The 27,402-nt window shown below is 38.7% G+C and overlaps 1 protein-coding gene across 1 annotated transcript in view; it reads left to right on the forward strand.

The window, feature by feature from the left end:
* Window positions 1-9,329: 9,329 nt before the first annotated feature.
* ZDHHC17 (zinc finger DHHC-type palmitoyltransferase 17) overlaps window positions 9,330-27,402 on the forward strand; it is a 65,273-nt gene continuing 47,200 nt past the window's right edge. The window contains exons 1-2 of the mRNA XM_054272312.1: window positions 9,330-9,411; window positions 25,529-25,632. Coding sequence (XP_054128287.1) covers window positions 9,349-9,411; window positions 25,529-25,632 — 167 coding nt within the window. The 5' untranslated portion in view covers window positions 9,330-9,348. The remainder of the gene's footprint in view (window positions 9,412-25,528; window positions 25,633-27,402) is intronic.

Below are 27,402 nucleotides of genomic sequence, written 5' to 3' on the forward strand. Positions count from 1 at the left end.
CCTACAACTCTGTCCATCCTGTCCCAGTGACTGATGCTGGTGCCCCCTGCTGTCCCTCGACCAGCCCAGTGGGAACCCAGGCAGCAGCAGCCCTGCTCCTTTGCCTGAAGATGTAGGACATGACACTGGGAAAAATTTCTGAGTTAAAAACTGGGAATGCCAGAGACGGGCTATCAAGCAAAATGAAGATATTCATAAGAAACAAGGCATATGGCTCCTAGGTCTATTACATGTCATTTCACCTTCCCAGAATTACCCCTTCTCCCTGTGAGACAGGCAGGGACTGGGTTAGTGTTACACAGGGGAGCTCACATCTACACAACTGCCAGAGCATTCTCAGCTGCAATACACTGACCTGCAACTTTGCAGATGAAATTATTTTTGTTGTCAGCCCCCTCCTGCTCTATTAAAATTCAGTTTTATGGTGTAACTTCCCCTATGGACATGTTTTATTATTTGTTTCCGAGACATGACAGAAACATTTATGTGCTTCTAGCAACTGCTGAAACCTAAGAGAAAGAGCTTATAAATTAGCAGCAGCATGCTTTAGTATAATAAACTCCTTACTTCTTTTTCTACAATATATGACCATTTGTAGCAGTTTCAAAGCCCAGATATATACTCATCTATTAAATACCATTCTATATGCCAAACCTTTTATTTCCACTGTATTAAAACATGAGTAAGCCTTTTTTCTTTTTCTTTTTCCTTTTTTTTTTTTTTTTTAAGGACCACTAAAAGCACCAGCAGTAAATGAAACCCAAGATGACCAAGGTCCTGCAAGTTCAGAAGTGTTGCCACTTCCCATTACCATCAAGATGTGCAGTTAGAGTGCTAGGAAACCTCTTAAGTGATGATTCTCTCAAGAGCAGGGGATGAGAGTCTTAAACTTTGCAGCAATTCAAGGGAAGTCTGTCTCATCAAGCTGCAAGAATCATCGATGCTATTTTGACTGTGTTACCTCAGCATCTCAAGGGAGATAATACAGTCATTGCATTGAAAATGTCTTGGCATCTAGAGACTTTTTTCCAGAGAAGAATCATGAAAGAGGGTTAAATCATCTGCCTCTTTCTGGAATTATCTACATTGCCCATGGTTTTTGATGTTTTTGACTTTCATTTGCAAGCTCAGAACGGCAGACTTGGAATCGTGCATCTGTAGATTTCCATCCTCTCCTAACCCAGATCTTTGCACAGCAGATTAGAGCTGCGTAGCACGGCTGTCAGCTTTAATGTGACAGCTCAGTTCGCCTGCATTCATTCCAAAAACAGTGCCACTGGTTCACTCCCTACAGCTTCAAGGTTTGATTATACCTCCTCTACGTTTTGATGTCTTTTATGATTCCCAAGCATACCATCTAAACACACAACTTTCTGAACACTAGGCTTGTTTTTTTATAATCACACAGCACGATGTTTAATATGGTGTATTGAATATTAGGGATGTTTAAATTCGCATTTCAGATTAGCCATTTGCATCCAAACCTTATGTTTGATGCATTTTACTTACTTTATTATTTAAAAGACTGGTTGTGGGGATTATTTCTTCATTTGGTCATACCTTCAGTATTCTGGCAGTCCTTATATGAATCTAATGAAAGAATTTTCCCCCACTGTATCAATGAGTCAGTGGAAGAGGTTGCTGCTATGTATCCTTTCTTAGTCAAGGGCAGAAAACTGTTACCACTCTTTTCCATTAAAACTCAGTCAAATTTATATTGGCCCCTATGCTTACAGTACTTGCCTCTGTGCAACTGTTATTAATTTACCTTAAATTCAGCAAAAACCTAAATAAGATGGTAATTCATGCAATATTTTCCATCACAATTTTGGAAGTTTTTCATAAGTGCTGTTGGCTTATTTTGTCTGTCCTTAATTCCAATAATATAATAAATCTAAAATATCTGCATAGCATGCTTTAAGGACTTCAATAAGCAAATTAATTGTTCTCTACAAAAAAACCTCAAAACAAAACCAACCACAGAGAATTTAAACATCTCCCATGAAAAGCAAATAGCCACCCCTGAGGTAATCAGACAGTTGGACTAGATGATTACTGTGGGGTCTCTTCCAACTGAGCACTTCTCATCTCTTGCTCTTCTCTATTATCAGAAACTTTCATCATCCTTTTATTTAATTTATCATTATCAAAAATAATTTAATTTTATTTTTCATTACTTTTGATAAAGTTTCCCTCTTTTATATTGTTCCTGTTTAGGAATACTATTCCTTTACTATATTAGTAAAGGAATAGTATTCCTATTAGGTATAGTATTAGGAATACTATACCTAATAGGAATACTATTCCTATACTAAAGGAATAGTATACCTATTAGGTATAGTATTAGGAATACTATACCTAATAGGTATACTATTCCTTTTTTCGACTCTTTCATGTGCAATGAATGAGCAGGTCTATCCCTGGCAATACACCTCCCTTGACAATGGGCTCTACACATTCGCTGCCACGACCATGATGACAACAATTCCTCAAGAGGATTGTAAAACAGTAGTATTCTAGGACCATGCTATTTATAGAAGTGTCTTATTAATTTATGTTTGGACTTCACCTTGGTCACTGAAAATTATTTTAATTCAGCTAGAAAATTCTCATTTGTAAAGGGGAAGGGTGTTAGTCTACCATGTTCCTCAGAGCTTGCTTTATATCTGAGCAGGAAAAATATTTGCTTCATTTGATATAAAGTGCCAAAAAGAATTCGTTTATTGGCTTTCAACCAAAGATTGTAAATGAAACACTTCACTGTTATTCTTCTCTTATTTTATCATTCAGCCCACTTCAACCTAAATTCCTGAGGATGCGGTACTTCCATAAAACCATTGCTGAGTATTCTCAATGGTTTTTATTGCTTCATTCTCAATGGTATCTTTTTAAAGTAGTGGAATTACTATTAATTTTATTTTATTGGTTTGTCACTGGTTTTCATTTTGGCAGTGAGTTTCTGCCTCAGCAACTGCCTGTGTTTCAAAAATTCATTCTTTGGATATATTCTGCACCTTCTCCAAAGGCAGCTAGAATAATCAGCCCAATGCAAAAGATATAAAGACAGGTCTGGGAGAGGACAAAGGATGAAGAAAATGAAAGTAGAAAAGGAAAAAAGTTCAAAAAGTGTAATCCAGTCTTCAATTTAAGTCTGTCCATTTTCCTTCACAAATATGGAGCTTAATTCAGTGTCAGCTGCATCACACTAGTCCTGGGTTTCCCCAAAACACGAGCACAGGCAGATGTGTTAGCAGAACAAACTGGTACATGTGGCATGTTACTGAGTGTGCCAAGAACAGGCTCTGGGGGGAAACCCACAGGAGACTAACAGACTCAGGTAACTGAAAAATTATTTTAGTGCACCTATTAGATCTACCTAGTCTAAGTAATGAGAACACAAAGTAATAGCCACTTTGACTGTAATGAACAAAGAGAGGAGAGATGGTCCTTTGACATAAAAGACAGCAGCAAAGTCATCCATGAGTATGATATGGTATCAAGATCAGATATTTAAAACACAGTGAGTGGGAAATAGAAGCACATCATCTTAAAGGGGGAAAAAAAAGTGAATAAAAAGTCAAGTTAGATAACCCCACTCATTTTCTGCACTTTTAAATCAATGCAGAATTTGTCAGCAGTGGAATTGCATCAGCAAAGATAATCACCTAGGGAAATAATATGATTGCTTTATGTCACTCACGGGTTATACATATTTCATGCTAATAAGATTATTTTGGCAGAAAAGAAATATACAATAAAATGCAAAACCACCAAAAATGGAGAGCAAGGGTGCTATGCTTAGCAGCAAATTATATTTAGTCCTCACCTCTCTGTGTTCAAATACTAAGTAATGATTCTACATAAAAACTTGAAAGCAACAGAAAGTGACAGAAAGAATCTCTCCAGAAAGAGATATTGGATTCACAGGCTGATGTGCTTACTGTTTTGAAAGCACAAGATTAATTTAGACATTTAGGATTCAACAAATACAACTTATTTAGGTTTTTTTTTTTTTTAGTAGATGTCTAGCATCTTGGAGATTGTCCCTGTTTTCTCTATGTGCTCATGTCATCAGCATTATATTTCAATAACTCTATGGGGAAATCTCCCTGGATATAATTTAATACAGGGATTTGAGGTCCAATTATGCAGTGGGAAACTACATGCAGAAAAGGCTCCCTTTAAATGAAATGGGTGACAATTTCCTCACTGGAAGGGCATTTCCAGCTTCCAGTAGTCAAATGGAAAGTTTGCTCCCTTAAGGAAAGTGAGGGGGAAATAGTACAAATATATTATTTTTCTGATGTTATATATCAAACATTGCCACTGGGCCTTTTTTAAGACTAGCGACCTCCTGGACTGTTTCCAAGGGAGCAAGAGGCTATGTAGCAAAAGAGAAGACTTCCTTGGCAGAGTCACCCTGTTCCATAAAAGCACCTATCATTTGCAGACCAGTAGACAATACTATAGCTTCTTATCCCACCAAAAGAAGCTTGCCCCCAATGAATACACTCAGGAGGAGTAGAGAAGAAGGTGACTTTCCCTTTTAGGACCTCTGTCCATGCTGTGTACGCTACAGACTACAGGGTGGAGCCAGACATTGGATGATAGTTCAGCTGGGATTTTTCCAACATTTCCCCGCCCCCCCCCCCCCCCCCCCCCCCCCCCGTTTCAGGAGGATTGCTTCATGGTATCTAAAACTGCCTGGCATGATGTACATTGTTATTTGGCAAACAGTAAAGCATCTGACTTTCTTCTCTCAGCACAACAATGTAAATCAAGATGACCACCACTGGAATTCAGAAACACACTGATATAAACTGGTGTAAGAGCGTTGCAGGCTCTCTTTGGTGATGCTCAGGAGCAAACTGCCAAACGCAGCCACTCTGACTGATCCTCTGCACTGGCTGTGCAGAGAAGAACCTGACCACGCTCAGCAGTGAGGGAAATCACATCCCCCACTGCAGTCTTGTACAGCAGCACTGGCTGACATGTGGCAGCACATTACACGGCCACACGGCTGCTGTCCCCAGCCATCCCGGCTGACAGATGCTGTCACTGCTGAGTAAGAACACTTGATCCCCTCATGAGTCCTCTCCTGAACTGCCATGGCTTCCTGCCCAGGATGCTGAAATCTCACATTACCCTAGAAGAGAGGCTGAAGCCTGCAGTAGTTCAGGATTGGACCTACAGCGAGATCTGATGGATCTGCCTTCCAGGACAGTCACCCCTTGTCACTGTCATATTTTCTGGAAAAATCCCTTCGCCAGGATTTCTTCTCCATTTTTCTCTGAGAAGCCTCAGAGAAAAATGAAAACAATAATTATCTGATTGCTTCTCCTGTATTTTGCTGCTTTGGAATGTGGTTGGAGATTGTTTCCCAACATGTGAAATGTTTTTACTTAATGACCAATCACAATCAGGCTGCGTCAGACTCTGAGGAGTCAGTCACGAGTTTTTCATTAGTAGCTTGTTAAGCTTTCTGTAAGTACCCTTTCTCTGTTCTTTAGTATCGTTTTAGTATAGCGTTCTTTAATGTAATATAATATCATAAAATAACAAATTAGCCTTCTGAGAACATGGAGTCAGATTCATGTTTCCTTGCTGCCCCAGGAGACCCTGAAAATACCACAACCCCTCTCAAGAGGGCGGGGCAGCCAGTCGGGACCAGTCACACAGGTTTCATTCACATCCATACTGCTGTCAGAGCCCTGAGATACTGTAACAGAAGCAGTGCCTGCAGCTACAGGAGGCACTGTATTGAAGAATTTCACTGTCTGATTTCTGTTTTCAATCATGCATATTTAATATTCTCTTAATGCACTTGCTTTGAGAGCATTTTCAGCCGGATTATATTTTTAAAGACAAATTCTGTGGAGCTGTCATGCAAACTCACAGGCTTTCAGTCACCCAAACTGGTCCAAACTGTGAGAAGTGGATGTTCTCCATGTAGGAGTGAATGCAGAGAGAAATCATAGACTTGGATAAACCCATGCAGAATGACACGTTTTATATATTCATTTTGGTATACACATTTAGATAGGTGGGTGTCATTTCCAATACATAAAGCACAAGGCTCAAACAGTAATGGGATAAGAAAATGAAGCATAGATAGAGAATAATAAAGATAATTACTCATAGCCCCTCTGCAAATATACTCAGAGAACAGGACCATGACATGGCTTCTCCAGATATTTTAGCCCTTGATAGTGAGGCTAGTTTTTTGGGTCGCAATGCAAGTGACAATTGTGCAAGAGAAAATTTCAGAGGCACCTCTGAAGGTTGGCAAATCCATCTGATGATTTATTAATTAGAATAGGATTAATCAAAACTATGTATGAAAATGAAGGACATGCACAACTGTTTTAAAGATACACATTTTTGTAGGGTTAGGTATGGTGCTTTTGACTTGCTACCTATTTTTGTACTAAGACATTCCAATATTTTTACTTTAAGTTTTGACCTGCCATGAGAATAAACATTTCGCTTTAATAGCAATATTTCCTTGCAAAGTTAAACATTGTTTACACACACTTTTAGTTGTTTTAAGTGTTGATGGCATAATACAAAGCTATTACTAAGAAATGTGTGTTAAAAGTCTTTCATTTCACTGTCACATTTCACAGTCTAGTAGAATATTGAAGCTAAAAAGGCTGCACAGTCATGACTAGCACTGAATAATGTGTACAGATGTGTGTTCCATAAATATGTTTTGTCTCTGCCAAAGGGTTTTCTTCCTAATAACTTGTTAAAGAAGATAAAATTCATGTCACAGAATAGAGACTCATAAGACTTTGTGCTATTTACTTCCCAGTTTGACTGTTGTTTGGCTTACCTGAAAATTAAAAGGTCTCAAGACCTTATGCCTCTTTTCACAGTGATTAACATAAAGCAAAACAAATGCAAGAAAATCTGTGTCTGTGGTACTGGTGAACTGTTTTCCTTTTGTGAGAATATGACCTAAAATAATTTCTAGTGTGTGTGGGGTTTAACCAATGTTACAGACTTGACCCTACTGCATGCCTAGTTAAGTAGAGCTGGATAAAACCTCTTGGGTCAATAGGGAGAGCACTTCACACATCAGCTATGGAGCATTCAATGCAATCACACGGAAGAGCATTTCCTGCCATTGATCAACAACAATTCCTGGCATTTACAAGGCATCTTTAATCAGAGAGATAAAATTGCTCTTCAATGGTAATAAATTCCCAGACTACCCCCCCGAATGAGATGACAAAGTTTTTGATTTACAAGTGAGCAAAGTAAATTATAGAGAAGTGAAATATTTTCTTAAGGTCAGATAGTAATTTTTTGGCAGAGTCCAGAAAAATATCTAACCTTACAGCCTTTTAGATTCATGGGAAATAGGAGTAAACTTTGTTACTGTAGCAGATTGTTGGGTTTGTATCTGCCATTTGCTTCCTCTGCACAGACCATAACCTCTCTGTAATGACAATGCAAAACAATGAAGAATCACATTTCCATGTAATTATGTTAGATTGTATGTAAATTAGGAAAGGACATGGAATGCTTCAAGTGTGGAAAACTTTTTAAACTCCTGAACCACTGCTAGCTTTTGAACGAGGAGCTCCAATGCAGAGGCACAGCAGCACAATATTCTAGTTCTGCTGTTACTTGGCAGTAAAAGGGACACTTGCTCTGAAGAAAAATATAATAGGCTGCACATGAACTGTACTCACAGATCAGGCCCCAGTTCAAGCAGCAAAAATTCTCTGTACGGAAATATCTGGGAACAGAATTGGTTTGCAAATGTATAGATCTGTGAAGAACAGGGTATAAATACCTAGAGAGACGTCAGAGTGTTTACAATCCAGTTCAGAGCTATGGGACAAAACATAACTTCTTCAGAGTTCGAAGGAAAAATAATCTGAATAGTAAAAATACTACAAAGATTTTTAGTTATTTTATCACCTTTGCTTTTATTATAAATAGGAGTGATGAACTGTCATGATTAATAGGATTTCTATTTCTGGAGGTTGTAGGGGGTTGAAAACCCTCTTCCTCATGCAAATCAAATTGCAAATTATATCTAAGCCCTAGTACATTTAATAATATAGACAGTTAAAAAAAGATCCTCTCCTGTATACTCAGTGTCTTGTTCTGCTCTTTTAGCACTTCAGCCCTTATGGTTTCAAATATGTGCTTTGAGACCCGTTTCACACCCCCGCTTTCTAAATCTTATGTCATTCTTCTTCACAATTTTGATTTTAAATACATTTAAAAAAAAGACATTTATGGTTTAACATTTTAATAATGCTGCAGTCAGATTTTATTAGTGCTTCTCTGTTACATTTTGCATGAGATAGGAAAGAGTAATGAAGAGAATATCATTGTAGGGTTTTAGGCTTATGAGCTTAATGTATTATGATACAACCAAATGTATTATCCAAAGGTCCCTTTCTCACAATGGCAAATGAGAGCACCATAGATATAGCAATATAGAACAGTAGTCAAACCAGCAATAACGATCTTTAATTGCAAAACCATTTTTGATTAAAATGTAATTTATTTTTTAAAAAAAGAAAAAAAAGTGCTTTAGGATTCCTGCTCTTGGCTGTATGCACACTATTCAGCCTGTGACAGTAGAAATGACCAGCTAAACAGAGCTATTTTGTCACTTGTCCCCAAATCTGCAGCCATCTGGTCGGGATGTGAGAAACCACTGGCCCAGTAGGGCACGAATGGTTGCAAGGAATTGCTTCCTCAGGGAGTCCTGCAGGGGGTTTCAAACATTCCTGCAGCTGGGAGCAAAAACCCTAACTAAAACCTTCTTGCTTTCTTCCCATGCTCTCTTTGCTACTCCAGCAGGCATGAAGGTAACCCCCAGAGAAAAATGGACAGACACTGCTTAGTATGGAACCAAATCTCCATTAAAGGCAGAAGGTGAAGGGCTCTCTTCTGGCTCGCATTCCAACTTGTAATGAACCCCACTCCCCAATAGGGGTATCTCCGCAAACCTGCGCTATACTAGGTATGGATTCCAGAACTGGGACCTCTGTGTATATATGTACACCATACCCGACACATGCTGTATGTGTATATACGTACACCATACACAACATACACTGTGTGTATATATGTACATCATACATCCATACATGACACGCGCTGTGTGTGTATATATGTACGCCACACACGACACACAGTCTGTATAATTATATATATATATATATATATATTTGTACATCCGTAGCTAACCCGCACCCTCAGGCCGCCTCACTCCGCTCCGTCCCTCCCGCCCGGGCCGCCAGAGGAAGCGGCGGCGCGCGGGGGCGCGGCGGGCACGCGCACTACCCGGCATGCAGCGGGCGCGGGGCTGGCAGGAAGATGGCGGCGCCGCTGGAGGAGTACGAGAAGGAGGCGGGCTGCGTCCCCATCCTGCACCCGGAGGTGCGAGCGGCCCGCCCGCACGGAGAGGGCCGCGGAAGCGGGGCTCGGGGCGCGGTCGGGACGGCGTCCCGCCGTGGGGCGGGGGGGAGCGGGGCTTGGCGGCGGGCGGGGTGCACGGAGGGCGGGAGGTGCGGCGCCGCCGCCCCCCGCCGCCGGCCTGGGTGTGCGCGGTGGTGGCGGTGGCGGGCCGGGCCGGGCCGGGCGAGGAGGCGGGTGCGGATGGCGGGGAGCGGTGCAGAGTCTCTCGCCGGCAGTCCCGGCCGCCCCCGAGACGGGGGAGCAGCGGCGGGGGCAGAGGCGCCCCGGGTGGTGCCGCCGCACCGGCCCCGAGCGGCTGCGCTCGGAGCCCGGCCCGGCCCGGCTGCCCGGGGGAAAGCGTCTCGCAGGAATTACTGTTCCCTTGGGTTTGATGGCACCGGTCTGCAGCTCAGCCGCAGGTCGGGGCTGGCCCCATCCAGCCCAGCGCTCCCTGTGTGGCGTGGGCTTATCTAGAGAGCGAGCAGTCTGGTTTTTTCCAGTGTGTTGACGGTGGGAGGAATGTTTACAGGTAACATGTAGAGGTCGTTTTATGCCGTTTTCTTTTATCCTTCTTTTGTGCCGCCCACCTTTGTCAGCAGCATGTGTGTATTCTTGAGGACTAGCATGATTGTTTTGAAAGGTATTTTAAATAGTTTAGGAAAGCTTTTACATTTGGACTTGTCACCTGATACGTTGAGGACTGTAAGGATTGATTTTTCAGCCTACAAAGCAGATAAGTGCATATGTCAGGCTCCAGTTTTTGCTAAACAGATGGTATCTTTATCTTAAACAGTATCTTAAAAGACTGTTAGTTTATTTGATGACTGAAGAGGCTATCTAGGCCTCTGTACATGGTACCTTACCTGCTCTACCTCTCTAAACTATGCTCATGACTTTCGAATAGACCAGCCTGTTCTGAAAGGTAATTAACTATCAATAAACCCCAAGTGAACGTCTCGAGTTTTTTGTTGTTGGTTGGGGTTTTTTTTATGGTTTTGGTTTGTTTGTTTGTTTTTTTGGGGATTTATTTTAAGGGATGTGTGTAGACTGCTGCTACACGTTTTTGCAGCCTAACTGGAGTCAGATTAAATGCAGTATCCTTGGTAGCAGTGTCTGATGATTTTCAGAAGTGACACAACTTTTCAGTAGTGATCCAGACTGCAGGATGTTGATGTTCTTTGAAAGAAAGTGTTCTTAACTTGTGGAAACTTGCAATAGGCAATCTAAGATTGGAAAGTGGAATAAAAAGCATTTACAGCTTGTCAGAAATTCATTGTATTTTAAAGATTGAAGACTAGTGTTTGTTAACTTGGAGTACTTACTGTATAGCAAACGAAAATATCTCAATTTAAATTTGTAGTCTAGCTAGTTCATCTGGTAGAATTTTATGCTGTTCCTTTGATGCATAAAGTTGAATGTCTGCACAAAAGATGGGAATGGAAGTTAATGTATATTGTGTGTTGTAATTTGAACTGGAATCTTTTAATATGCAATCAACATCACTAGTTTGGAGGGAGTTTTATTCGATCTTTCCAGAAATGCTGAGTGTCTGACTAGATCTTACTCACAAGATAGTGTCTACATGGATTTCAGTGAGTGTTTCTTTATTCCCTGAAGTCTTTGTACAGATAAACTTTAAAAGAGAAGGATGTTTTTCATGTTGGTGGTGAGACATCAGTGTGTGGCTGTTCACAGAGCCTCCAGAGATGCTCTTATGAAAACTTACGACTGGTGTGCCATAGCACAGCTGTACTGCACAGACCTGCCCACTGAGCAATGCTCTGCATCTGTGTTCACTCGTTTCTGAAGGTCAGGGGCCCTAATACATGGTGATTTCCACTTTTTAAGAAAATAGCACCATGTCCTTATGTAAGTAGTGACGTTAGAGCATATAATCAGTTTCAACATTTGTGTACATTTAAAACCGATGCTTTTTATAGGACTGTCAAAATCTTAACCTTTTTTTTTTTTTTTTGCTTTATGCTGTTGTTTATTTTTGGTATCTTTTTCAGGTATTTTTGTATACCTTTTTTTAATGAGGCTTTTGCTTCTTACTGTCTTTTTGTATTGACTAATTTGGATCACTTTCAAATTGTTTGAAGTTTTTGCAGGTTTTTTTGTTTGTTTTGAAGGGATGTGTTTGTTTTCATCTGGGCTCTAAGGCTTTGCATTTTGCCATGAAATACTATGAATACAATATTAGTGTTGTAGGAAAGAGCTTTGAAGGAATAGTGAAAATTACTTAACTACTGTCATGCTGGGAGATCTGTTTGTTTATTTATTTATTTGTGAAAGACTCAGTTTAAAGTGATTCAGTAATTTTGGTAAGAAGAGGTAGAAATGAATGGAAATGTGCATGGTTTAGGAAATTTATGGTGGGAATGCTTTTGAGGGGTTTGTGTGGTACCATGCTGAGTTCTTGGGCCTCCCTTGCTCCCTCCCTCATGAATGCAAGCTGAACCGAAGTAACAGACTCTTCTTTCCAATGATATTTATTCTGCTTTATGGCAAGTTCAGTTTAGTGTGACAGGGTAGATCCCATCTTTCTAGCTGTAAGATTGCCAGTGGGACAACAAAGCTTCTGAAGATAATTTTAGTGGTGAAGTACAACAAATAATATTGATTGCAAATGTGATACTTGTAGGAGGATCTTAGTATGTGATAAATGCTTGGATAACTGCTGGCTAACTGATCCATCTTGGTAATAGCTGTTGGGATTATTCCTGAATTTCATTGTTCCTAAAAGTCTTGAAGGAGTTAGTCTACTAGACTCGGATTTTTTTCTTTAATGATTTGGATGCCGTATCAAAATTGTCAGTAATAAATTTTGCAGACAAACAAGATGGATGGGTGCGAAGCAGGGAGGATGGAACTGTAGAAAACCATCTAGAATTCATGTGAAATTATGCTAAAATATTAGCAAGGCACACCTTAGAGCAGCTATATTCAAAGTAGTGCACTGAAGGTAAGAAGCACATGCATGGGATTGTATCCCAAAAGTTATTGACTGATAGGATACAAATATGAACAAGCAGTTCAGCAGAAGTTCTCAGTATAATGCTTTGTTTAAAAATGTATAAGAACAAGGAGATGATTTTTGGCTGAACATGTGGCAATGCTCATGATGAAGTTTTGTCTTTAAAAAATATTAAATAGTGAAGAGTACGGGAAAGAATTAAAAATTACGTTAATAATGCTTTACAGGAGGTAAAAGGCCTGCAAAAGTCCATTCACATTATCTGAAAAAGTGAGTGGTATCTTTTTTTCCCCTTTGTGAATATTTTCTTACTGAAATCCAGTGTTTTATTCAGTTCATGCTTAACAAGATCCAGTGACTGGAAAGTGAAGTTGAATGGGGTCAAATTGAAAAGCACAAGTGGTAAATGTGGAGGGTGAGTAATCATTGTAGTGAAGGAAGGAGGGCAGTAGTGGATTATCCAGCTGTTGATGCTTTCAGCTGGAGTTCAGGAATCTTTCTATAGACCAGATGCAAGTTTTTTAATTCCACAAATGGCTAACTGAGTGGTGTGTCAAATATATGAATGTAGAGGAGTGTAGACTGTGTTGGAGTGACTCTGATTCATATCCATGAATTCTTAGGATTTCTCAGCAAGGTTGGGAAGTACATGGTTGACCAAAGGGAGCCCCATGGGTGTAGGTCTCAGATGGCCATGGTGTGGTTGACATAGTTTCTGGTGACAGAATAGCAAGCTCTGCTTCCTTTTATACACTCTAGCCCTGCTATGGGAATGTTGTTCATGCTGATTATGTTTGTTGTCCTCTGATTAAATTATTTTAATAGGCCAAGAGACCTAACTTTAAATTCCTTGGATCTTCTAAATAAGAGTGAATTGCTAACTCTTCTGTGGTAGGTGATGATAGGTTTGGATGTTTTATTCTGAAATTCAAGGGGCGGGGAGGGAGAAGAATCTTAGAAAATGGATTTTGCTTGTAATGCTCCTTTGTATTTGAAAAACATTCTAGATGTGTGTCTAGTATGGCCCTAACTGCCAAAGATATTGCAGCTGTTGAGAGCTGCGTCTCTTCCTAAATGGTAAGAGCTATTACTGGGAAGGAAGATCTGGTTTGCTATGTCAGTGTAGTGTATTCACCACTATCAGGTGGTGGTGGATATATTTGAGAAAGATGGAAGTTATTGTTTATTACAGATGCTTCTTGGCATTTAAAAAAATCTTGTCCAAGAACAATCTTCCTGCAAAGTTGAAAAGCAATTTTAACAGTTATAGCCTCTGTTTGACAGGAATTTTTCCAGATGGAAGCCATCATTCTTATCTTTGTTTCTCTCCTTATGGTTCAGTTTGTAACTACCAAGGAAGTTAGAAGCATATATACTATATTCCTTCTTGGTGATTTGAAGAAAACAAGTAAACCTACTGTAAGTTTTGCTCTATTTTTTTCTGCTCAAAATTTCAGTGAAAGGCCTGACTTTACCATCCAGCTCTATTCTCTGTGGAATTCTGTCGGTATTGTTGGGGTTGTCCTGGAGTGCAGATTGTTCTTAATTGTCCTGTACAGATCCAGAACTTACTGTGTTGTTTAGTCAGCTTCACTCCAGAGACTAGTCCTGCATTTGTGAGCTCATTTAAAGATCGGGTATCACTTATTATACTGCTTAGAAAGGACAACAGATCTGTGAAGTCTCAGACAAATTAGCATGCTTTATACTGAAGGTTGAGCCTTGCTTGGTGTATCTTGGGTAGCTCCAGAGGCTGAGTATGGAGAGGACTGCAGATCTAATCCAACCTTATATCACAGGCTGAAGGTTTTTAACTAATTCTTTTTATTGCCAGAGTGCTAATTATAAAGTAAAAAAGAAAATAAAATCCTATGTTAATAGGTCATATTGCATAAATGGGAAAGTTGCCCTCAAATTTAATTAGTCTGTTGAAGACTTAAACATGTGTCTAGCCTGAATTTAATTTATTCCTGTTCATTACATCTTGCAAGATACCTATCCAAATATAGGTCTGTCTGTATCTATTTAATATGCTGATGATTATCAGATCCCTACACTGCTGTTATGGTCTGCAGTCCTCCTGACCCTTTTGAGTCTCTCGTGTTCATTTGTCCTTTCAGTGTTTTGATGGCTTTGCTGTCAGTGCAGTAGCTGTTGCAGGAACTTGGAAGCAGTGCACTATGTTTGCTCTGGCAGCAAACACCCTCTGGATGACCCATCCCTGGAAGTCTTCAAGGCCAGGCTGGGTGGGGTCTGAGCTCTTGAGGCAGGTGTCTTTGCTCACAGCAGAGGGGTTGAGCTGGATGGGCTTCAAGGTTCCTTCCAGCCAAGGCCATCCCGTGATTCCTGCTCATCATTCCCCATTGACAGACTTGTACTGGTCTTGTTGGGAACTGTGTCACACTGGAAACTTGTACTCAGATAATGACCAGCCCTTTGAGGTAGTTTTTAGGATAGGTCCTTATTTTAGATAGGACTTGGCTTTTGTTGATATTTAAAAAATCCTAATTTTGTCCTGTCCCAACATCCCCTAAGTTGTATCAGAAAGAGAGTATTACTTGTTCCCCACACACTCCCCACCCTCCTCTCCCCGTAAGAATTATCTCTAACTGTTGTTTACTTCTGGATTGCAGTGATGAAATAAGGTGGGTCAAGGTACAGTCTCTGAAGGATGCTTAGTATTTTCACATTGACACTTTTCTGGGGGTTTAAATATTGGAGCTACTGAAATAACCAGAATGAGGGTTTTTTGGAGCATATTCCTGAACAAGGAGAGTAGGTATAATGGTCACAAAAGAAATAATAAGAATAAAGCTTGCTCACCTGTAGCTTTTATACATGCAAGATAGACCACGTTAACTTTCATTGTATTCTAATTTCTTAATCAAAATGTCAGACATTACTAACCCAAACATTTTGGACATTAACTGTGTTTGACCATTGCTACTAATTTATCAGAATCAAGTGACAGGTTTAGTTTCCTGTGAAGCCATGGTACTAGTCTTTGTAGTCTGCTGTATCAGTAGTTGCTCTTCTGTCAGTTTTATATCAAAACCTAGAAAAGGCAGCAATAACTTAAAATGGTAACTGTTTATAACCCATGTCATTTTGTATCCAGACTGCAGGAGTTTCTTCTGGCATAATGAATAGCAATATTCACATCTTTTGGACTGTATGGTTGACCCAAACAACCTGTAATTTACAGAAGTTTTATAGTTATTGTTCTATAGAAAGCATTTTATTGGGGCAATTTAAATTTTCTTTTTGTTCTGCACTTACTGAACATTTTCAAATTTTGTGGGTTTGTGTTTTTATTGGATTACTTTGTAATCTTGGCAACTTTTGTTAAATTCTTTTATTGCTAGGATGGTGCTTGCCCTTCTAGGGATAGGGAGGTATTGTATCCTTTTTCTAGCATTTTGTTTTTTCATATTTTTCTAATTTGTCATCATCATTGCCAATACTTCACTTACAATTCTTAAAAGATTTTTTTTACAGTTGTCTTGTTACAGTGGCCTTTTTAAATAGTGCAGTTTTTCACCACTCTGGTCTTTTTCTCAATGGTAAAATTGTGGCTTCTTGGGCATTGGGTAAAGCACTTAAACTAGTTTTCAACTATTTAAAATTTTTGGTCTATGTATCTTCTGATTTCGGCAGTAATTGATTTTAAAGTTAAAAATTTGTTTTGAGATGGGCCCTCTTAATGCAGAAGAGAGAAATGTCTAGTTTGATCCAAATTTGTGTTTGGATTCAGTTTGCTTTTACTCATTAAGCACAGGCCTTATTTCTCTCAGATTTCACAGAAGATTAATCTTTCAACAGTGCTTGTTTCACTGTGTTTGCCTGTTTGCTTAGGGAAGTAATAAGACTTTATGAATGTGGAAGAAAATTTACAGAATTAAGGAGGAAAATGTTTGTTTGCTGGAAAACTGAACAATGTTGCCATTGGTACTGACACGTTTAGGTAGGAGCAGCCTCAGTAACTGATATTTCAGCATGCACACTGTCCTCTGTGGCTTTTCAAAGACAGCATGAGATAAAGATTTTACTTTTATGGTATCTTTGTAGTTGAGATAAACACTGGGGTATATTACAAATGAGACTGTGAAGCAAAGTAGAAAGATTTTTGTGAAGTCAAAGGGAGTCTGGCTGAATTGAAGCTTTGGGCCTGTCACATCTGGTATGTAGTGTATCATTAGACTACAGTTGTGCAATTTGGAGATCTAGTAATTTCTTCCTACACTTGCAGGATGCCCTGAGGTATGTAGAAGTGTTTCCTTGATTCTCTCTATGAGGTAGGAGGTTCCAAAAGTGGAGGGTAGTGGGAATGCCTTGGTCAGAGCTTGGAAAGCTGCTCAAGATCAGGAGAAGATGACTGAAGAAGGAGGGAGTGCAGTAGCAAGAGAGGGAGGACATCAGAGCATACTCTGAGAACACTTGCCTTGCTGGCTCTGAAGGATGTGATTTTTGTGGTTGAGTTTAAGCTGATCTCAAGCCATGGTGGAGCACATACACAGCTCCTCCCCCTTCTTGGGGTGAGCTCTTGCAACTGTGTGGCCAGTAGGTGACTTGAGGTGGCACTTGCTTAGTGAGTCTGTGGCCTGATGTGACACCTTTGCTGTGCTGTTGTGAGAATGGGTAAGAGGTAATGGAGAAGGTGCAGCCAGGGCCAGGAGTGTGATCACCTGCCTGATTGCAGATCACTTTTAGCTTGTCTTAAGCTGATTGTGATTTAGGTGCTTCCAGCTGCACTCATCTGCCAGTGATGCTTCTCTGGTCCCAGGATGAGTCAGTTCAGAGAAGTAAATCAGTGAAAAATGCATCCAGTAAAAAAACTGCTGTGAATAACACTCTGCCACTTCACTAAGCCTACTCATGGAAGGGTCAAGTGCACTAAAGCACTGACAGAAGGTAGATGGTGAGCTGTCAGTCCTGGTTTGGAAAGTGAGGAGTTGGAGAGAACAGGACCCTTCTGCATGTTAGACCATGGATTCACTGAGCTGTCTCATTTGCTGCAGAAGATTGTCTGTTAGCATGACTTGAAACACCTTTCATGCAGTTCCTAGTTGCGGTGGGTTAAGCAGCCTCTATTTATTATAAGTGAGAATGGGAGTTTGCTCCACTGGCTGTTGATGAGAGGTTCCATGGACTGCTAAAAAGTTGAGATGGGAATGGTGAATTGAAATTTTTTGTAAGGGTTGAGCACAACTTGTACTAACTTTTTTTTTCTGTATCTGCCACAGAGAAAAAGGCATCTGTGGCTAGGCTGACAGCTCGTTCTGTTGTGTGCACGTGCTGGTGATCTAATTCTAGATGGGAAAAAACATTTACCTTTGAAAAATACTTTTTAGAATATCCTTTTCTGTGAATTTGAAAAGGAGGACTTTTTTCTCCAAGTAACTGAGTATCAGTGTTGGGCTAGACACATCTTGGGTGCATTTTTGAAGTTTAGCACTTTAAAAGAGTGAAATATGTAAATGGTTTTACACTAATTTCATGACTGACTCTTAAAGCTTGCTCTTTCAGAGATTGTTTGTTTAGATCTGTAAGCTTCTGTGAGACCTAGAGCTGTGTAAATCACTTGGAAAAAGCATAGTTTCATTTTTGCCAAAGTCCTGAGATTTTTGGCTAAGAACATAATGCAACACTCCTTGAAAAGAAAGCCAAAAAGATAAATGTACATGTTAATGTAAGTTGCTGACTAAACAAAAGCTTTATAGTGAGCTTTACACCATAGCATTTTAAGTTTTGAAGCTCTTTAACCATTACAAATGCTAATAAATGTAACTCTTTTAAATAGTGCTTGCTTTGTGTGCAAATACAAAGCCTCTTGAAAAGCTTACTTGTGAAGCTATGGCTTCCTAAAGTATAACACCGTTCAATTTAGGAGAAATTCTGATTCCTCCTCTAATTCTAATATTTTCGAGGAAAATATTAGAAAACAGTTGACTGTTTATGGGTGCTTGGTTTGAAGAAACAAAACTTATCATTATAACTGTGCTTTAAATCACATGAGCTGTGACCTCTGCATAGAGTGGTTGGATTAAGGGCTCTGGTTGAGCATCTCTAACTCGTTATGTAAAAAATGAGATCTGTGTTGGAGAGTGTGCAGGATTATGGTCTCTGTGTGATGCCTGACTTGCATGTGGGTGGAAATCTGTAGCAGCAAAAGGACTGCTTTATGGTGTTTGAGGTGAGGCTTTTCTCAATCTATTTTTCCACTTTTTAAAGAAACACTGTCTTCTTAAACTGTATATTGATTAAAAAAAATTGAGTATTAGGCAAAGATGTATTTCCATTGTTTATGTATTCTATAATTAGCTTCTCTAGGGATTTTCATAAATGCATCTTTTCTTTTAGTCAAGAAACTGTGCAGTTAGACCAAAATTATAGGAAGTAAGCTGAACAGACTTCGCAAAATGCTGTAAAATGTGCAAAGTAATGGAAAAAAGTAACAGAAATACCACTGATTATTTTATCATGTCATACTCATTTTGTGTAATTCAGTGCTATAATAGGGGCAGGGAGAATCCTAATGTTACTGGTTAAGGATCAAAGTAAGGCAAGTTTGATGGTATGTATTTGCAAGCCAAACACTGAACTATTTTTTAAAATGCATAATTTGATCAGTTAATAATACAAGTGTATGGCATTTTTTTCCCATGGAGAACGTAGTCTGGTTTAGGTGGAAGTTTTCTAGTATGGATTAGCTAAATTGAAGGTGTGTATGAATCATCCTGGTCCAGACAATCTAACAGCTCATAGCTATTCTGGTTCCTCAAAGTTATGAACCAACATAGCCCTAGAGAAATCTTAACTTTCTGGGCTAGGTGTTTGTGTGAATATGAGAAGGATCAGACTGTTCTCACTGGATGGCAGTCAACAGTTAGATGAACTGTTGCATCAGTAAATGTTGGGAGAAACTGGTTTTGAGAGAAGAAAAAGCTACTCTTCTTAAGCCTGTGATTGTGTTTCATTGTGATTTCTATAATACTAACAAATTTTAGCCTCTGTTTCTGGAACTTTGAGTTGTAGAGTTAGCTAAAGGGGTAGGGGAAGGAAGAGGATCTTTAGAAGAGGATCTTTCATTAAAAATACTAAAATACCAGCAGTGTCTCTTTTTTGTTATTTGTGTTTGATCAATTTGCTTGGGGTTTTTTTGGGAGCATTTTTCTATTAATGTTAGTTCATGAGTGATTAGTCTTGGTATATATAAATGAATGTGGGTGTTTATAATATGCAAATAACTATATATAAATTTGTCTGTATAGGTTCTTGCACCTTTTTAAAAGCAGGAGGAAAACTGGGAGAGAAAACTATAAACCACTATACTGTAGTAAATGAAGTACAGGGAAATTGAACACACAAATATGGGGGAACGTACTTACCTCCAGAAGTCCCTGCGAAATGTAACACACATACATGAGGGTTATTATTCAGCTTCCCTGAAACAGTTGCAGTCACTTCCAATTTGATTATGATTCTCTGACTACAGCCAGATATGAAAATAGTGTAGTCATCAATTAAAGAAGAAATTTATTTTGTTTCTATTAAGGAACAGATGCAATAGTATGCAATATTTTATGGAAGGTAATACTTCTATTTCTAAGTTTATATTTTGAAACCTGTTAGTATTTTCTCTTTTAGTCTCAATGATCTTGGTCCCCATTCAGAATTTGAGTGTCTGATTTTGATCATGGTATCTCTTCCTTGCAGCAACATTGCATAACGTTAAAGGAGAAGCAGTGCTAGCCATCTGTTAGTGCTCCCAGAGCCATGTGTGGCAGCTGCAAGCAGCAGTTCTTTCCTCCCTCCCTTATGTCCAAGCAGGCACATTGACCTGATCATATCCGCCTGCTGTGTGTAATTGGGAATTATGAAATTGCCATCTCAGAGTAATTCAGTCTTGGTCATCTTATTCTTTCATGCATAACTTCTTATTTTTTTCTGTAAATACTACTCTCAAAATCCTTCTTAAGCTTGTTTCACTTAGGCTTTTTTATTGGAAACAATTAAGAACTTGGAGTATTGAGGGGAAATTAGTGTAACTTTACTTATGAATTTGGTTAGGAGGAGGACTGATTGGGAATGCTGAAATTAGCAGAGCTTCCAAGAATAAACACTTTCCCTCCTCCTCTCCCTTGTGCTTCATACTTTTGTCTTTGGAGTTATATTTCATATTTTGCATTATCTTCTCTTTCCCCATCTTACTGGTCTTGTTTTCCAGACGAGATTTTTTTTTCTGTTGTTTGTCTTTTTTTTGTTGTTGTTTTTAAAGCATTATTCTCTTTTGAGTTTGTTTTTTTTTTTACATTGTGTTACTTGTGCATCTGTGCAAGCAGTCTGCACATTTTGTGACTAATGAATAATGACAAAATTGTCACAGATGCACATGAGTGATTAGGGCCTTGTCAAAGGATAGCCACTGATGTGGGAAGCTCATCTAGAAGTGATCCTTGGTAGGAATGGAAGAACCAAATATCATTCTTACAGGTGAGCAAAATTTGTCTTTCTTGCAACCTTCCACACCAGACAACTCTAGCAATTTCTAAGCAGAAGAATTTTTTCAACTTGTCAGCCCAACTTTTTTGGTTATTTAAAAACTGAAGTAAGGTGTCCATGATTACTTAGTCAAATTAACAATTAGCAGGTGCAGAAATGTTCCTGCTACCTTCTGTTGGCTTGCTTTCCCTCTGTCAGTGGCTCTGTGTTTCCACAGGACAGATTCAGCTTGCTGTCCTACTAAAAGGTTGAGGCTTTTTTCTGTTTCATGTTGATCCCCCCTGCCCCTTCCCTGTCATGAGAGAAATGGGCGTGGTGTGACCACAGCTCCAAGTACCAAAGTTGGCTTGAGTTAGGCAGCAGGAGCATGGAACCAAGAGCAAAGGTGGGCAGAGGAATGACCTTTCTCTTTTAGCAAAGGTAACAATTTTGGCTGAGTCCTGCTTGAAAATGGCTCCTTGAAACAGGATGGAACAACCAGAAATCTAGTGTTTGCAATTTGCCTATTTTAAATCATTGACATCAGGTCTCTGCTCTACTGCCTTCTTACAGGTTTTCATGACTCAGCTGGGGAAGAGCCATTGTCACAAAAGATCAAAATAGCAAAAAACAAGTGCACTTGGATTTCAATCAGCTTTCTGTCTTTTAACTGGCTCTTGAGGTTTTTTTAATGGTGGATCATCACTGAAAAATTAAATTTTCCTGGAATAAATATTTTCATCAAAAAAGGGAAAATATTTTAACACTTAGGAAATGTTGTTGAAGCCATTTGTGAATGCAGTTTATACTCTAGGCTCAAAATGTTATGTTGCTACTTTATTATCAATCTGTTATATCATATGTTTAAAAAAGTCTTAGTAGTTTCAAGAATTTAAAGTGTATTCCTAAAATTTGTGTGAGGGTATATGAATTTAGGGGAGATTCATTCTTTTAAGTGGGGACTTAAAAGTCTATACTGATCATTTTTCAGTTTTTTATGCTAATTTCTGTTCCTCTAATAGTGGGAGGCAGGTAATCTAGATCATGGTAGAATTTAAAAGTTGAGCGTTCTCTTCTGTCCAGCAAGTTGGAGGAAGCAATCTCTATTTTGTGTGTTGTTATTATTTTTTAACTCTGCAAAGAGATACTGTGTAAATGTCTTAGGTGTGATTTCTTTCTAGTTTAGCTGCTGGTGCAAAATGCACCAACATTTGCTGGGCAAACTCCCCCAGTGTAGCAGCACTGCAGTTGGTCCTGCTGGGGCTGAGCAGGCTGTGTGATGCCTGGGCAGCTTTGCTCAGGCAGCCTGCCATCCAGGTAGAGAGGTGCGTGGCTGTGTTATGGCAGCATCTGCTGAAAACATTGTCTGTGGTAGCAATGCATGTAAAAAGAGATTGTGTTTAATATCGACAGGTTTTTTGAATGGCAGTCTTTGAAATTGCTGTGCTAAACGTTGTGAAATGGGGAATGTGGCCCCTTGAGCTGATAGCTGGTTTGCATTCACTCACTGTAGGTCTTCTAAAGGTCTCCTACTTCAGGCTGTCAGTTGTTCTCCTAGTTTTGGTAACTTGCCCAGTTAGTGGCATAAGCCTATGTTGCATTCTCTTAGTTTTTGGTCATCTCTTTATAAAACATTCTTTCTAGAATAATTAGGAAAAGTACTTTTCTGCATTTATATTCTGGTGTCCTAGCACTGCATGGAAATTTCAGAACCCTCAAACAATTGTTTTCAGTTCCTAACTGCTGCCTTGCTTCTACAATTTTTGCCTTGTCAGCCCAGCATAGTGTGTCACAGCATTATTTGCATTGCCTTGGTCCAAATCAGCCATCACCAGGTGAATCAAGGATTACAGTAAATTCATAAAATCCAGGTTTTCTTTTCTCCTGATTCCTGATAGCTTTTTGACTTAGGAACCCAGATGTTACTGTGCAGGTTACAGTCATAAACTAGGCACTCATAATGCCAGGTAAGAGTTACCCCCACAGAATGGCACTTGAAGTAGTCAGCATGCTACTGTGAGCCAGCATGCAACTGTCAAGTTGCATAGATAATAATGAGTAATAAATTTCAAGTCTAAGATGGGGAATCTGTGTCCAGGCTGCAGAGAATTGACTATATTGGCTGAGTGTTCAGATGTTATGTGCTTTGCTGTAATTTACTGTTAAAGATTCACTTCCAAAGTGGTCAGTGTTTGCATATTCTTCTCTAAAGTGATCCTTTTTACCACAGTTTATGCTGTAATATAGAAAACTCCAAGGTATGATTTTGGAGGAAGTGATGTTCATAAAACTTTGGGGATTTAGGAATTGTTTCAACTATTCCTAAATGTAAAATATGAACTCAGCTCTCTCGATGAATTGTCTTATCTCTGGCTTATCTAGTAGCGGGGGAAAAAAAAAGGTTTGGTTAAGCTGTTGCCTTTTTCAGATACAAAGCAAAGCTATGTTTCTGAATTGTAAGAGGATTGGTTGCAACGTAAGATTTGGATGACAGCAGATGCCCTGTTACATTTTTAGTTTGTCTCTCCTGTAGAGATGGCAACAAAGCAACCTTCCTGCTGAGCTGGCAATGCGTATTTGGTTCATCTAGGTAATTTTTCACACTAGGAAAGAAAAATCAAATGTTGCAGAATAATGTTGTGGTCAAACAAAAAGATATAATCTGCTGATCACTTAGGTACTGTGTGAAATGGAAAAATTAGTTTTTTTGAAAAAAAGTCATATCTAAGAATAAGTCTATTTTAAAAATGAAGACTTGCTGCACTAGTCATCCGTGTTAAATATGCTCTGGTTTTAAAGTTCTAAATGCTTCAAATTCTTGAAAGATTTTTTTAGTGTATAAATTTTCATAATTTTTCTAACTATAAATTAAGGTGACAAAATGTACTCAATACATTAGAAATTCTTACTTGGATTTTTTTTCCTTCTGTCTGGAATAGGCATAGTGTATGTACTGGATACAAATATGCTCAACTGAAGTGACTCAGTTTTTACATAAATATTGAGAGTTTTCATATTTGCAACTTGACTAATTTCTTGATAGTTTACTCTGAAGTTATAACTGATATCCAAAGTTTTTAGACTTCTGCCTAAGTGGTACTTCAGCATATTGAAATCTAGAAATAATTAAAATGTGGGTTTCAGACTTAATTTTTTCTAGCCTCATTAAAAGAGATAATGTATGTAATAATTTTAGAGTAGAAATAGATATTTTAAAATAGCAGCCAAGAGGAGTAACATCAGTGGGTTAGAGGGCAGTTCACTTAAAATCCCATCCATTCAGTGGAGAGTTGGGTAATGCCCCAGGAAGCAAGAAAACACTTTGGTTCACTAGCCACAACTAGGCACAGTATGAACTTGTTTCTCATTGTGCCCAACATCTCCTTTTGCAGAAATTCCTGCCCAGCTGAGAGAATATGAGAAATAGGAAGGCCTGTTCCTAGTGGCAATTGGAACTCTCCCTCGCTGTAATACATCTCTTAGTCAGTTGAGCTAACAGGGCAACATGCACCTTTAGGGAGAGGTAGTAGTGGAGATTCGTGACGTGAATCCTTGGTAAGGTTAGGTGCACTACATGTTCATTGCCTTGACTCTATTATCTTTATTTTTTAAAAAACATTTTAAATCTGTATAGTGTAATAATGAACAAGTTGATTGCTCATTTCAGTGACTAAATGGAAGTTGGAACTGTTTTAATTAAACATCTTTCATAAGGTGTTTAAAAGTTTTCTCAGATATAGATGAAGGATAAAAATTCTTCTACTGGAAGTATATGTTGGGGAAAACTGAAAGTAAACATTTTAATGAAATCAGCTGAAATGCATTTTTAGAACTTTTAGAGGACTTGCTCCTTTTTTTTTTGCTTTTTCACCTGTGTTGCAGTTTTCATGCTTTTTTATGTAGCAATCCTGATGCACAGAGGTGATTTGCTATAGCATCTGCAACACATACAAAATTGTCCAGAAGATGTATAAAATTAATTGTTCAATTTCAGCTTGCTGAGCTTTCCACGTGTCTAAAGAAAAACCATGTGTTTCTGTCCTAGTGATATATCAATAGTGTTTGAATATAGATTCTACCTAAAGGAAGCACTGAGCCTGCAAGTGTTGCCCTTCATGAACAGAATTAAGCCAGAAGGCTGTATGGTCATGGTCATGCCATTTACTTTCAAGATCCACAGCTTAAACATCCACAGCTAACCTCTGCTGTTTGAAATGCAACATTTATTTGTAGTAACAGTGTGATACTTCATCAATTTATGGCAAATAGCTTTTCTGCCAATGTTATATTGTCTTTATAAAAGCAAAGCAAAGCAAACCAAAACATAAAACCCCAAACCAAATACTACCTAAAGAAATTTGGTCATAGTTTTTGTTTGCCTTCTGTAAAAATACAAGTAGGAAAAAAGTGTAGGATTTGGCAGAACCCTGTGATTGCGAGTTAATTTTCTGTAAAGTGTTTGAAAAGTATACTGGGGGATATGGTGGCCTGCTTAACAAAATGAAGAAATGTACCACTCTTATATTTAGGTGGCTTTGTAATACATTGAATTGTGTACCGGTTTTAGTTTTGCTCATCTTGTTTTTTTTATTCTGAAACTTGCTGATTTGAGTGTTCTAAAAGCAATTTTGTCTTTTTTAGGAAATAAAACCTCAAAGCCACTACAACCATGGATACAGTGAATCTCTTGGACGGAAAAGCCACATTGATGATTACAGCACTTGGGACATTGTCAAAGCCACACAGTAAGTTTGTTTTGGAATGTTAGATTTGTCTGTGTCGGTATCAGTTAGGAACAGTAAAACAGGTTGTTTTATTTGTGTAAAGTAGAAGATAAACTTTTTTCAAACTGTATTTTTAAGTCCAGTAGTGGAAGATTTCAGAAGTAAGCTCTACAAAATTACTGTTATGACAGATTTGGGATCATTGTATAAAAAATATGGGAGGAATTGTGGTAAGTTGTAAATATAGGTGGTTGCTGGACACATTGTTGGAAAAGAGAATGGTACTGATGTTTATTTTCCATAGGTGATAAGTAAGCAGACAACATTTAAATGTAAGCATAAGGGTTTGATCGATTTATGGGTTAGAAAGAATGTGTCTCTAACTTCCATTATCTCTGATTCTACAGTCTCAGTCCTACTGTGAAACTGAGTTTAATTCTGAAGGAGGACTGTTGGAGTAAACTGAGTGCAAATTTAATTGCTCTCTTTATGCAGATGTATTATACAAATTTGTTTGTTCCACAATCCTTTAGCAGACACTAATTTACAAGACAGGAAAGTTGTTACAACACTATTTTTTAGTTTGCTACTTTTTGCCATTCAGAAACCATCACTTTTCTTAAATGAGCTGAGATAGTTCTGTAAGATTTTTATTATTGTATTGTTAAATTGAATGTTTAAGCCATTATGTATCTTGCCTTTTTCTTCTTAAAAGAAGATTTTCTTGCATTTTTTTTCTTTAAAAAAGCCCTGTCTGAGCTGAAAGCAGCTTTGCAGCTCTGCATGTGACACAGGCCCAGTTTAGGCATAGCAAGTATGTCCTTTCCTTCACTTTTTGTTTTGACCTGTAAGGAGTTTAGCTTCCTGAAACAGATGTCTGACTGCTATTGTTGCTCTAAATACTTAATAGTAGGACTGAAACCTATAATACTCACATTAGGGTATTTTTAGAAATTATAGTATTGGCACAATATCAAACTGACTGCTTCTTATAAAAGTATGAAAGTGTGTTTGAGAGCAGAAGTGGTTTCACAAGTTACCTGCTTCTATTCTTGTCTGCTCATTGCATGTTTGAAAACCTAAAATATCTTTGTCCTTCTTAACCCTCAGATTCAGACTGATCTGTGCTTTCAGCTGAGTTGTTACACTTCTTTTCTGCTCTCCTCATACAGGGACCAACAGCTCTGAGTTGACATCTCACCACAAGGACTCAGTTTCATATTGTAGCCCTAATGGTTATTATTGTAGGGAAGGGGGTCTGTCAACATGATCAAGTTGTGGTATCCAGGCAGCACTTCCTTGGCTAGAAGGAGAATTCACAGAATCACAGAATAAACTAGGTTGGAAAAGACCTTTGAAATCATCAATCCAACCTGTGACCCAACATTACCTTATCAGCTAAACCATGGCACTGAGTGCTTCATCAAGTGTTTTTTAAACACTTCCAGGTGACTCAACCACTTCCCTGTGGTGGTTCTGCACTCTTTCTGTGAAGAATTGTTTTCCAATGTGTAGCCTAAACTTCCCCTGGTGCAGCTTGAGGCTGTGTCCTCTCAGGGACACCTTTATTTAAGCATTTATTGGGTTTTTTGGGTTTTGAGGGCTATGTCATAAAGGGAAATAGCTGTGAAGTGTCAGGTAGAAAATAAACCCACCAAATATCGTAAGACTTAGAGTAAAATAAATAACGCTGTTGCTATATTAATTCAGTGTTCTTGAAAAGATACACTTTTCCTCCTAAAATTATGTAGCTATTTGCATTTTTGCATTTATAGAAGCATAACCTATCAC

This window comes from Melozone crissalis, unplaced genomic scaffold (assembly GCF_028551555.1).
Source record: "Melozone crissalis strain CALT ecotype California unplaced genomic scaffold, PUWL_Pcris_2 ptg000004l_1, whole genome shotgun sequence".
NCBI lineage: Eukaryota > Metazoa > Chordata > Aves > Passeriformes > Passerellidae > Melozone > Melozone crissalis.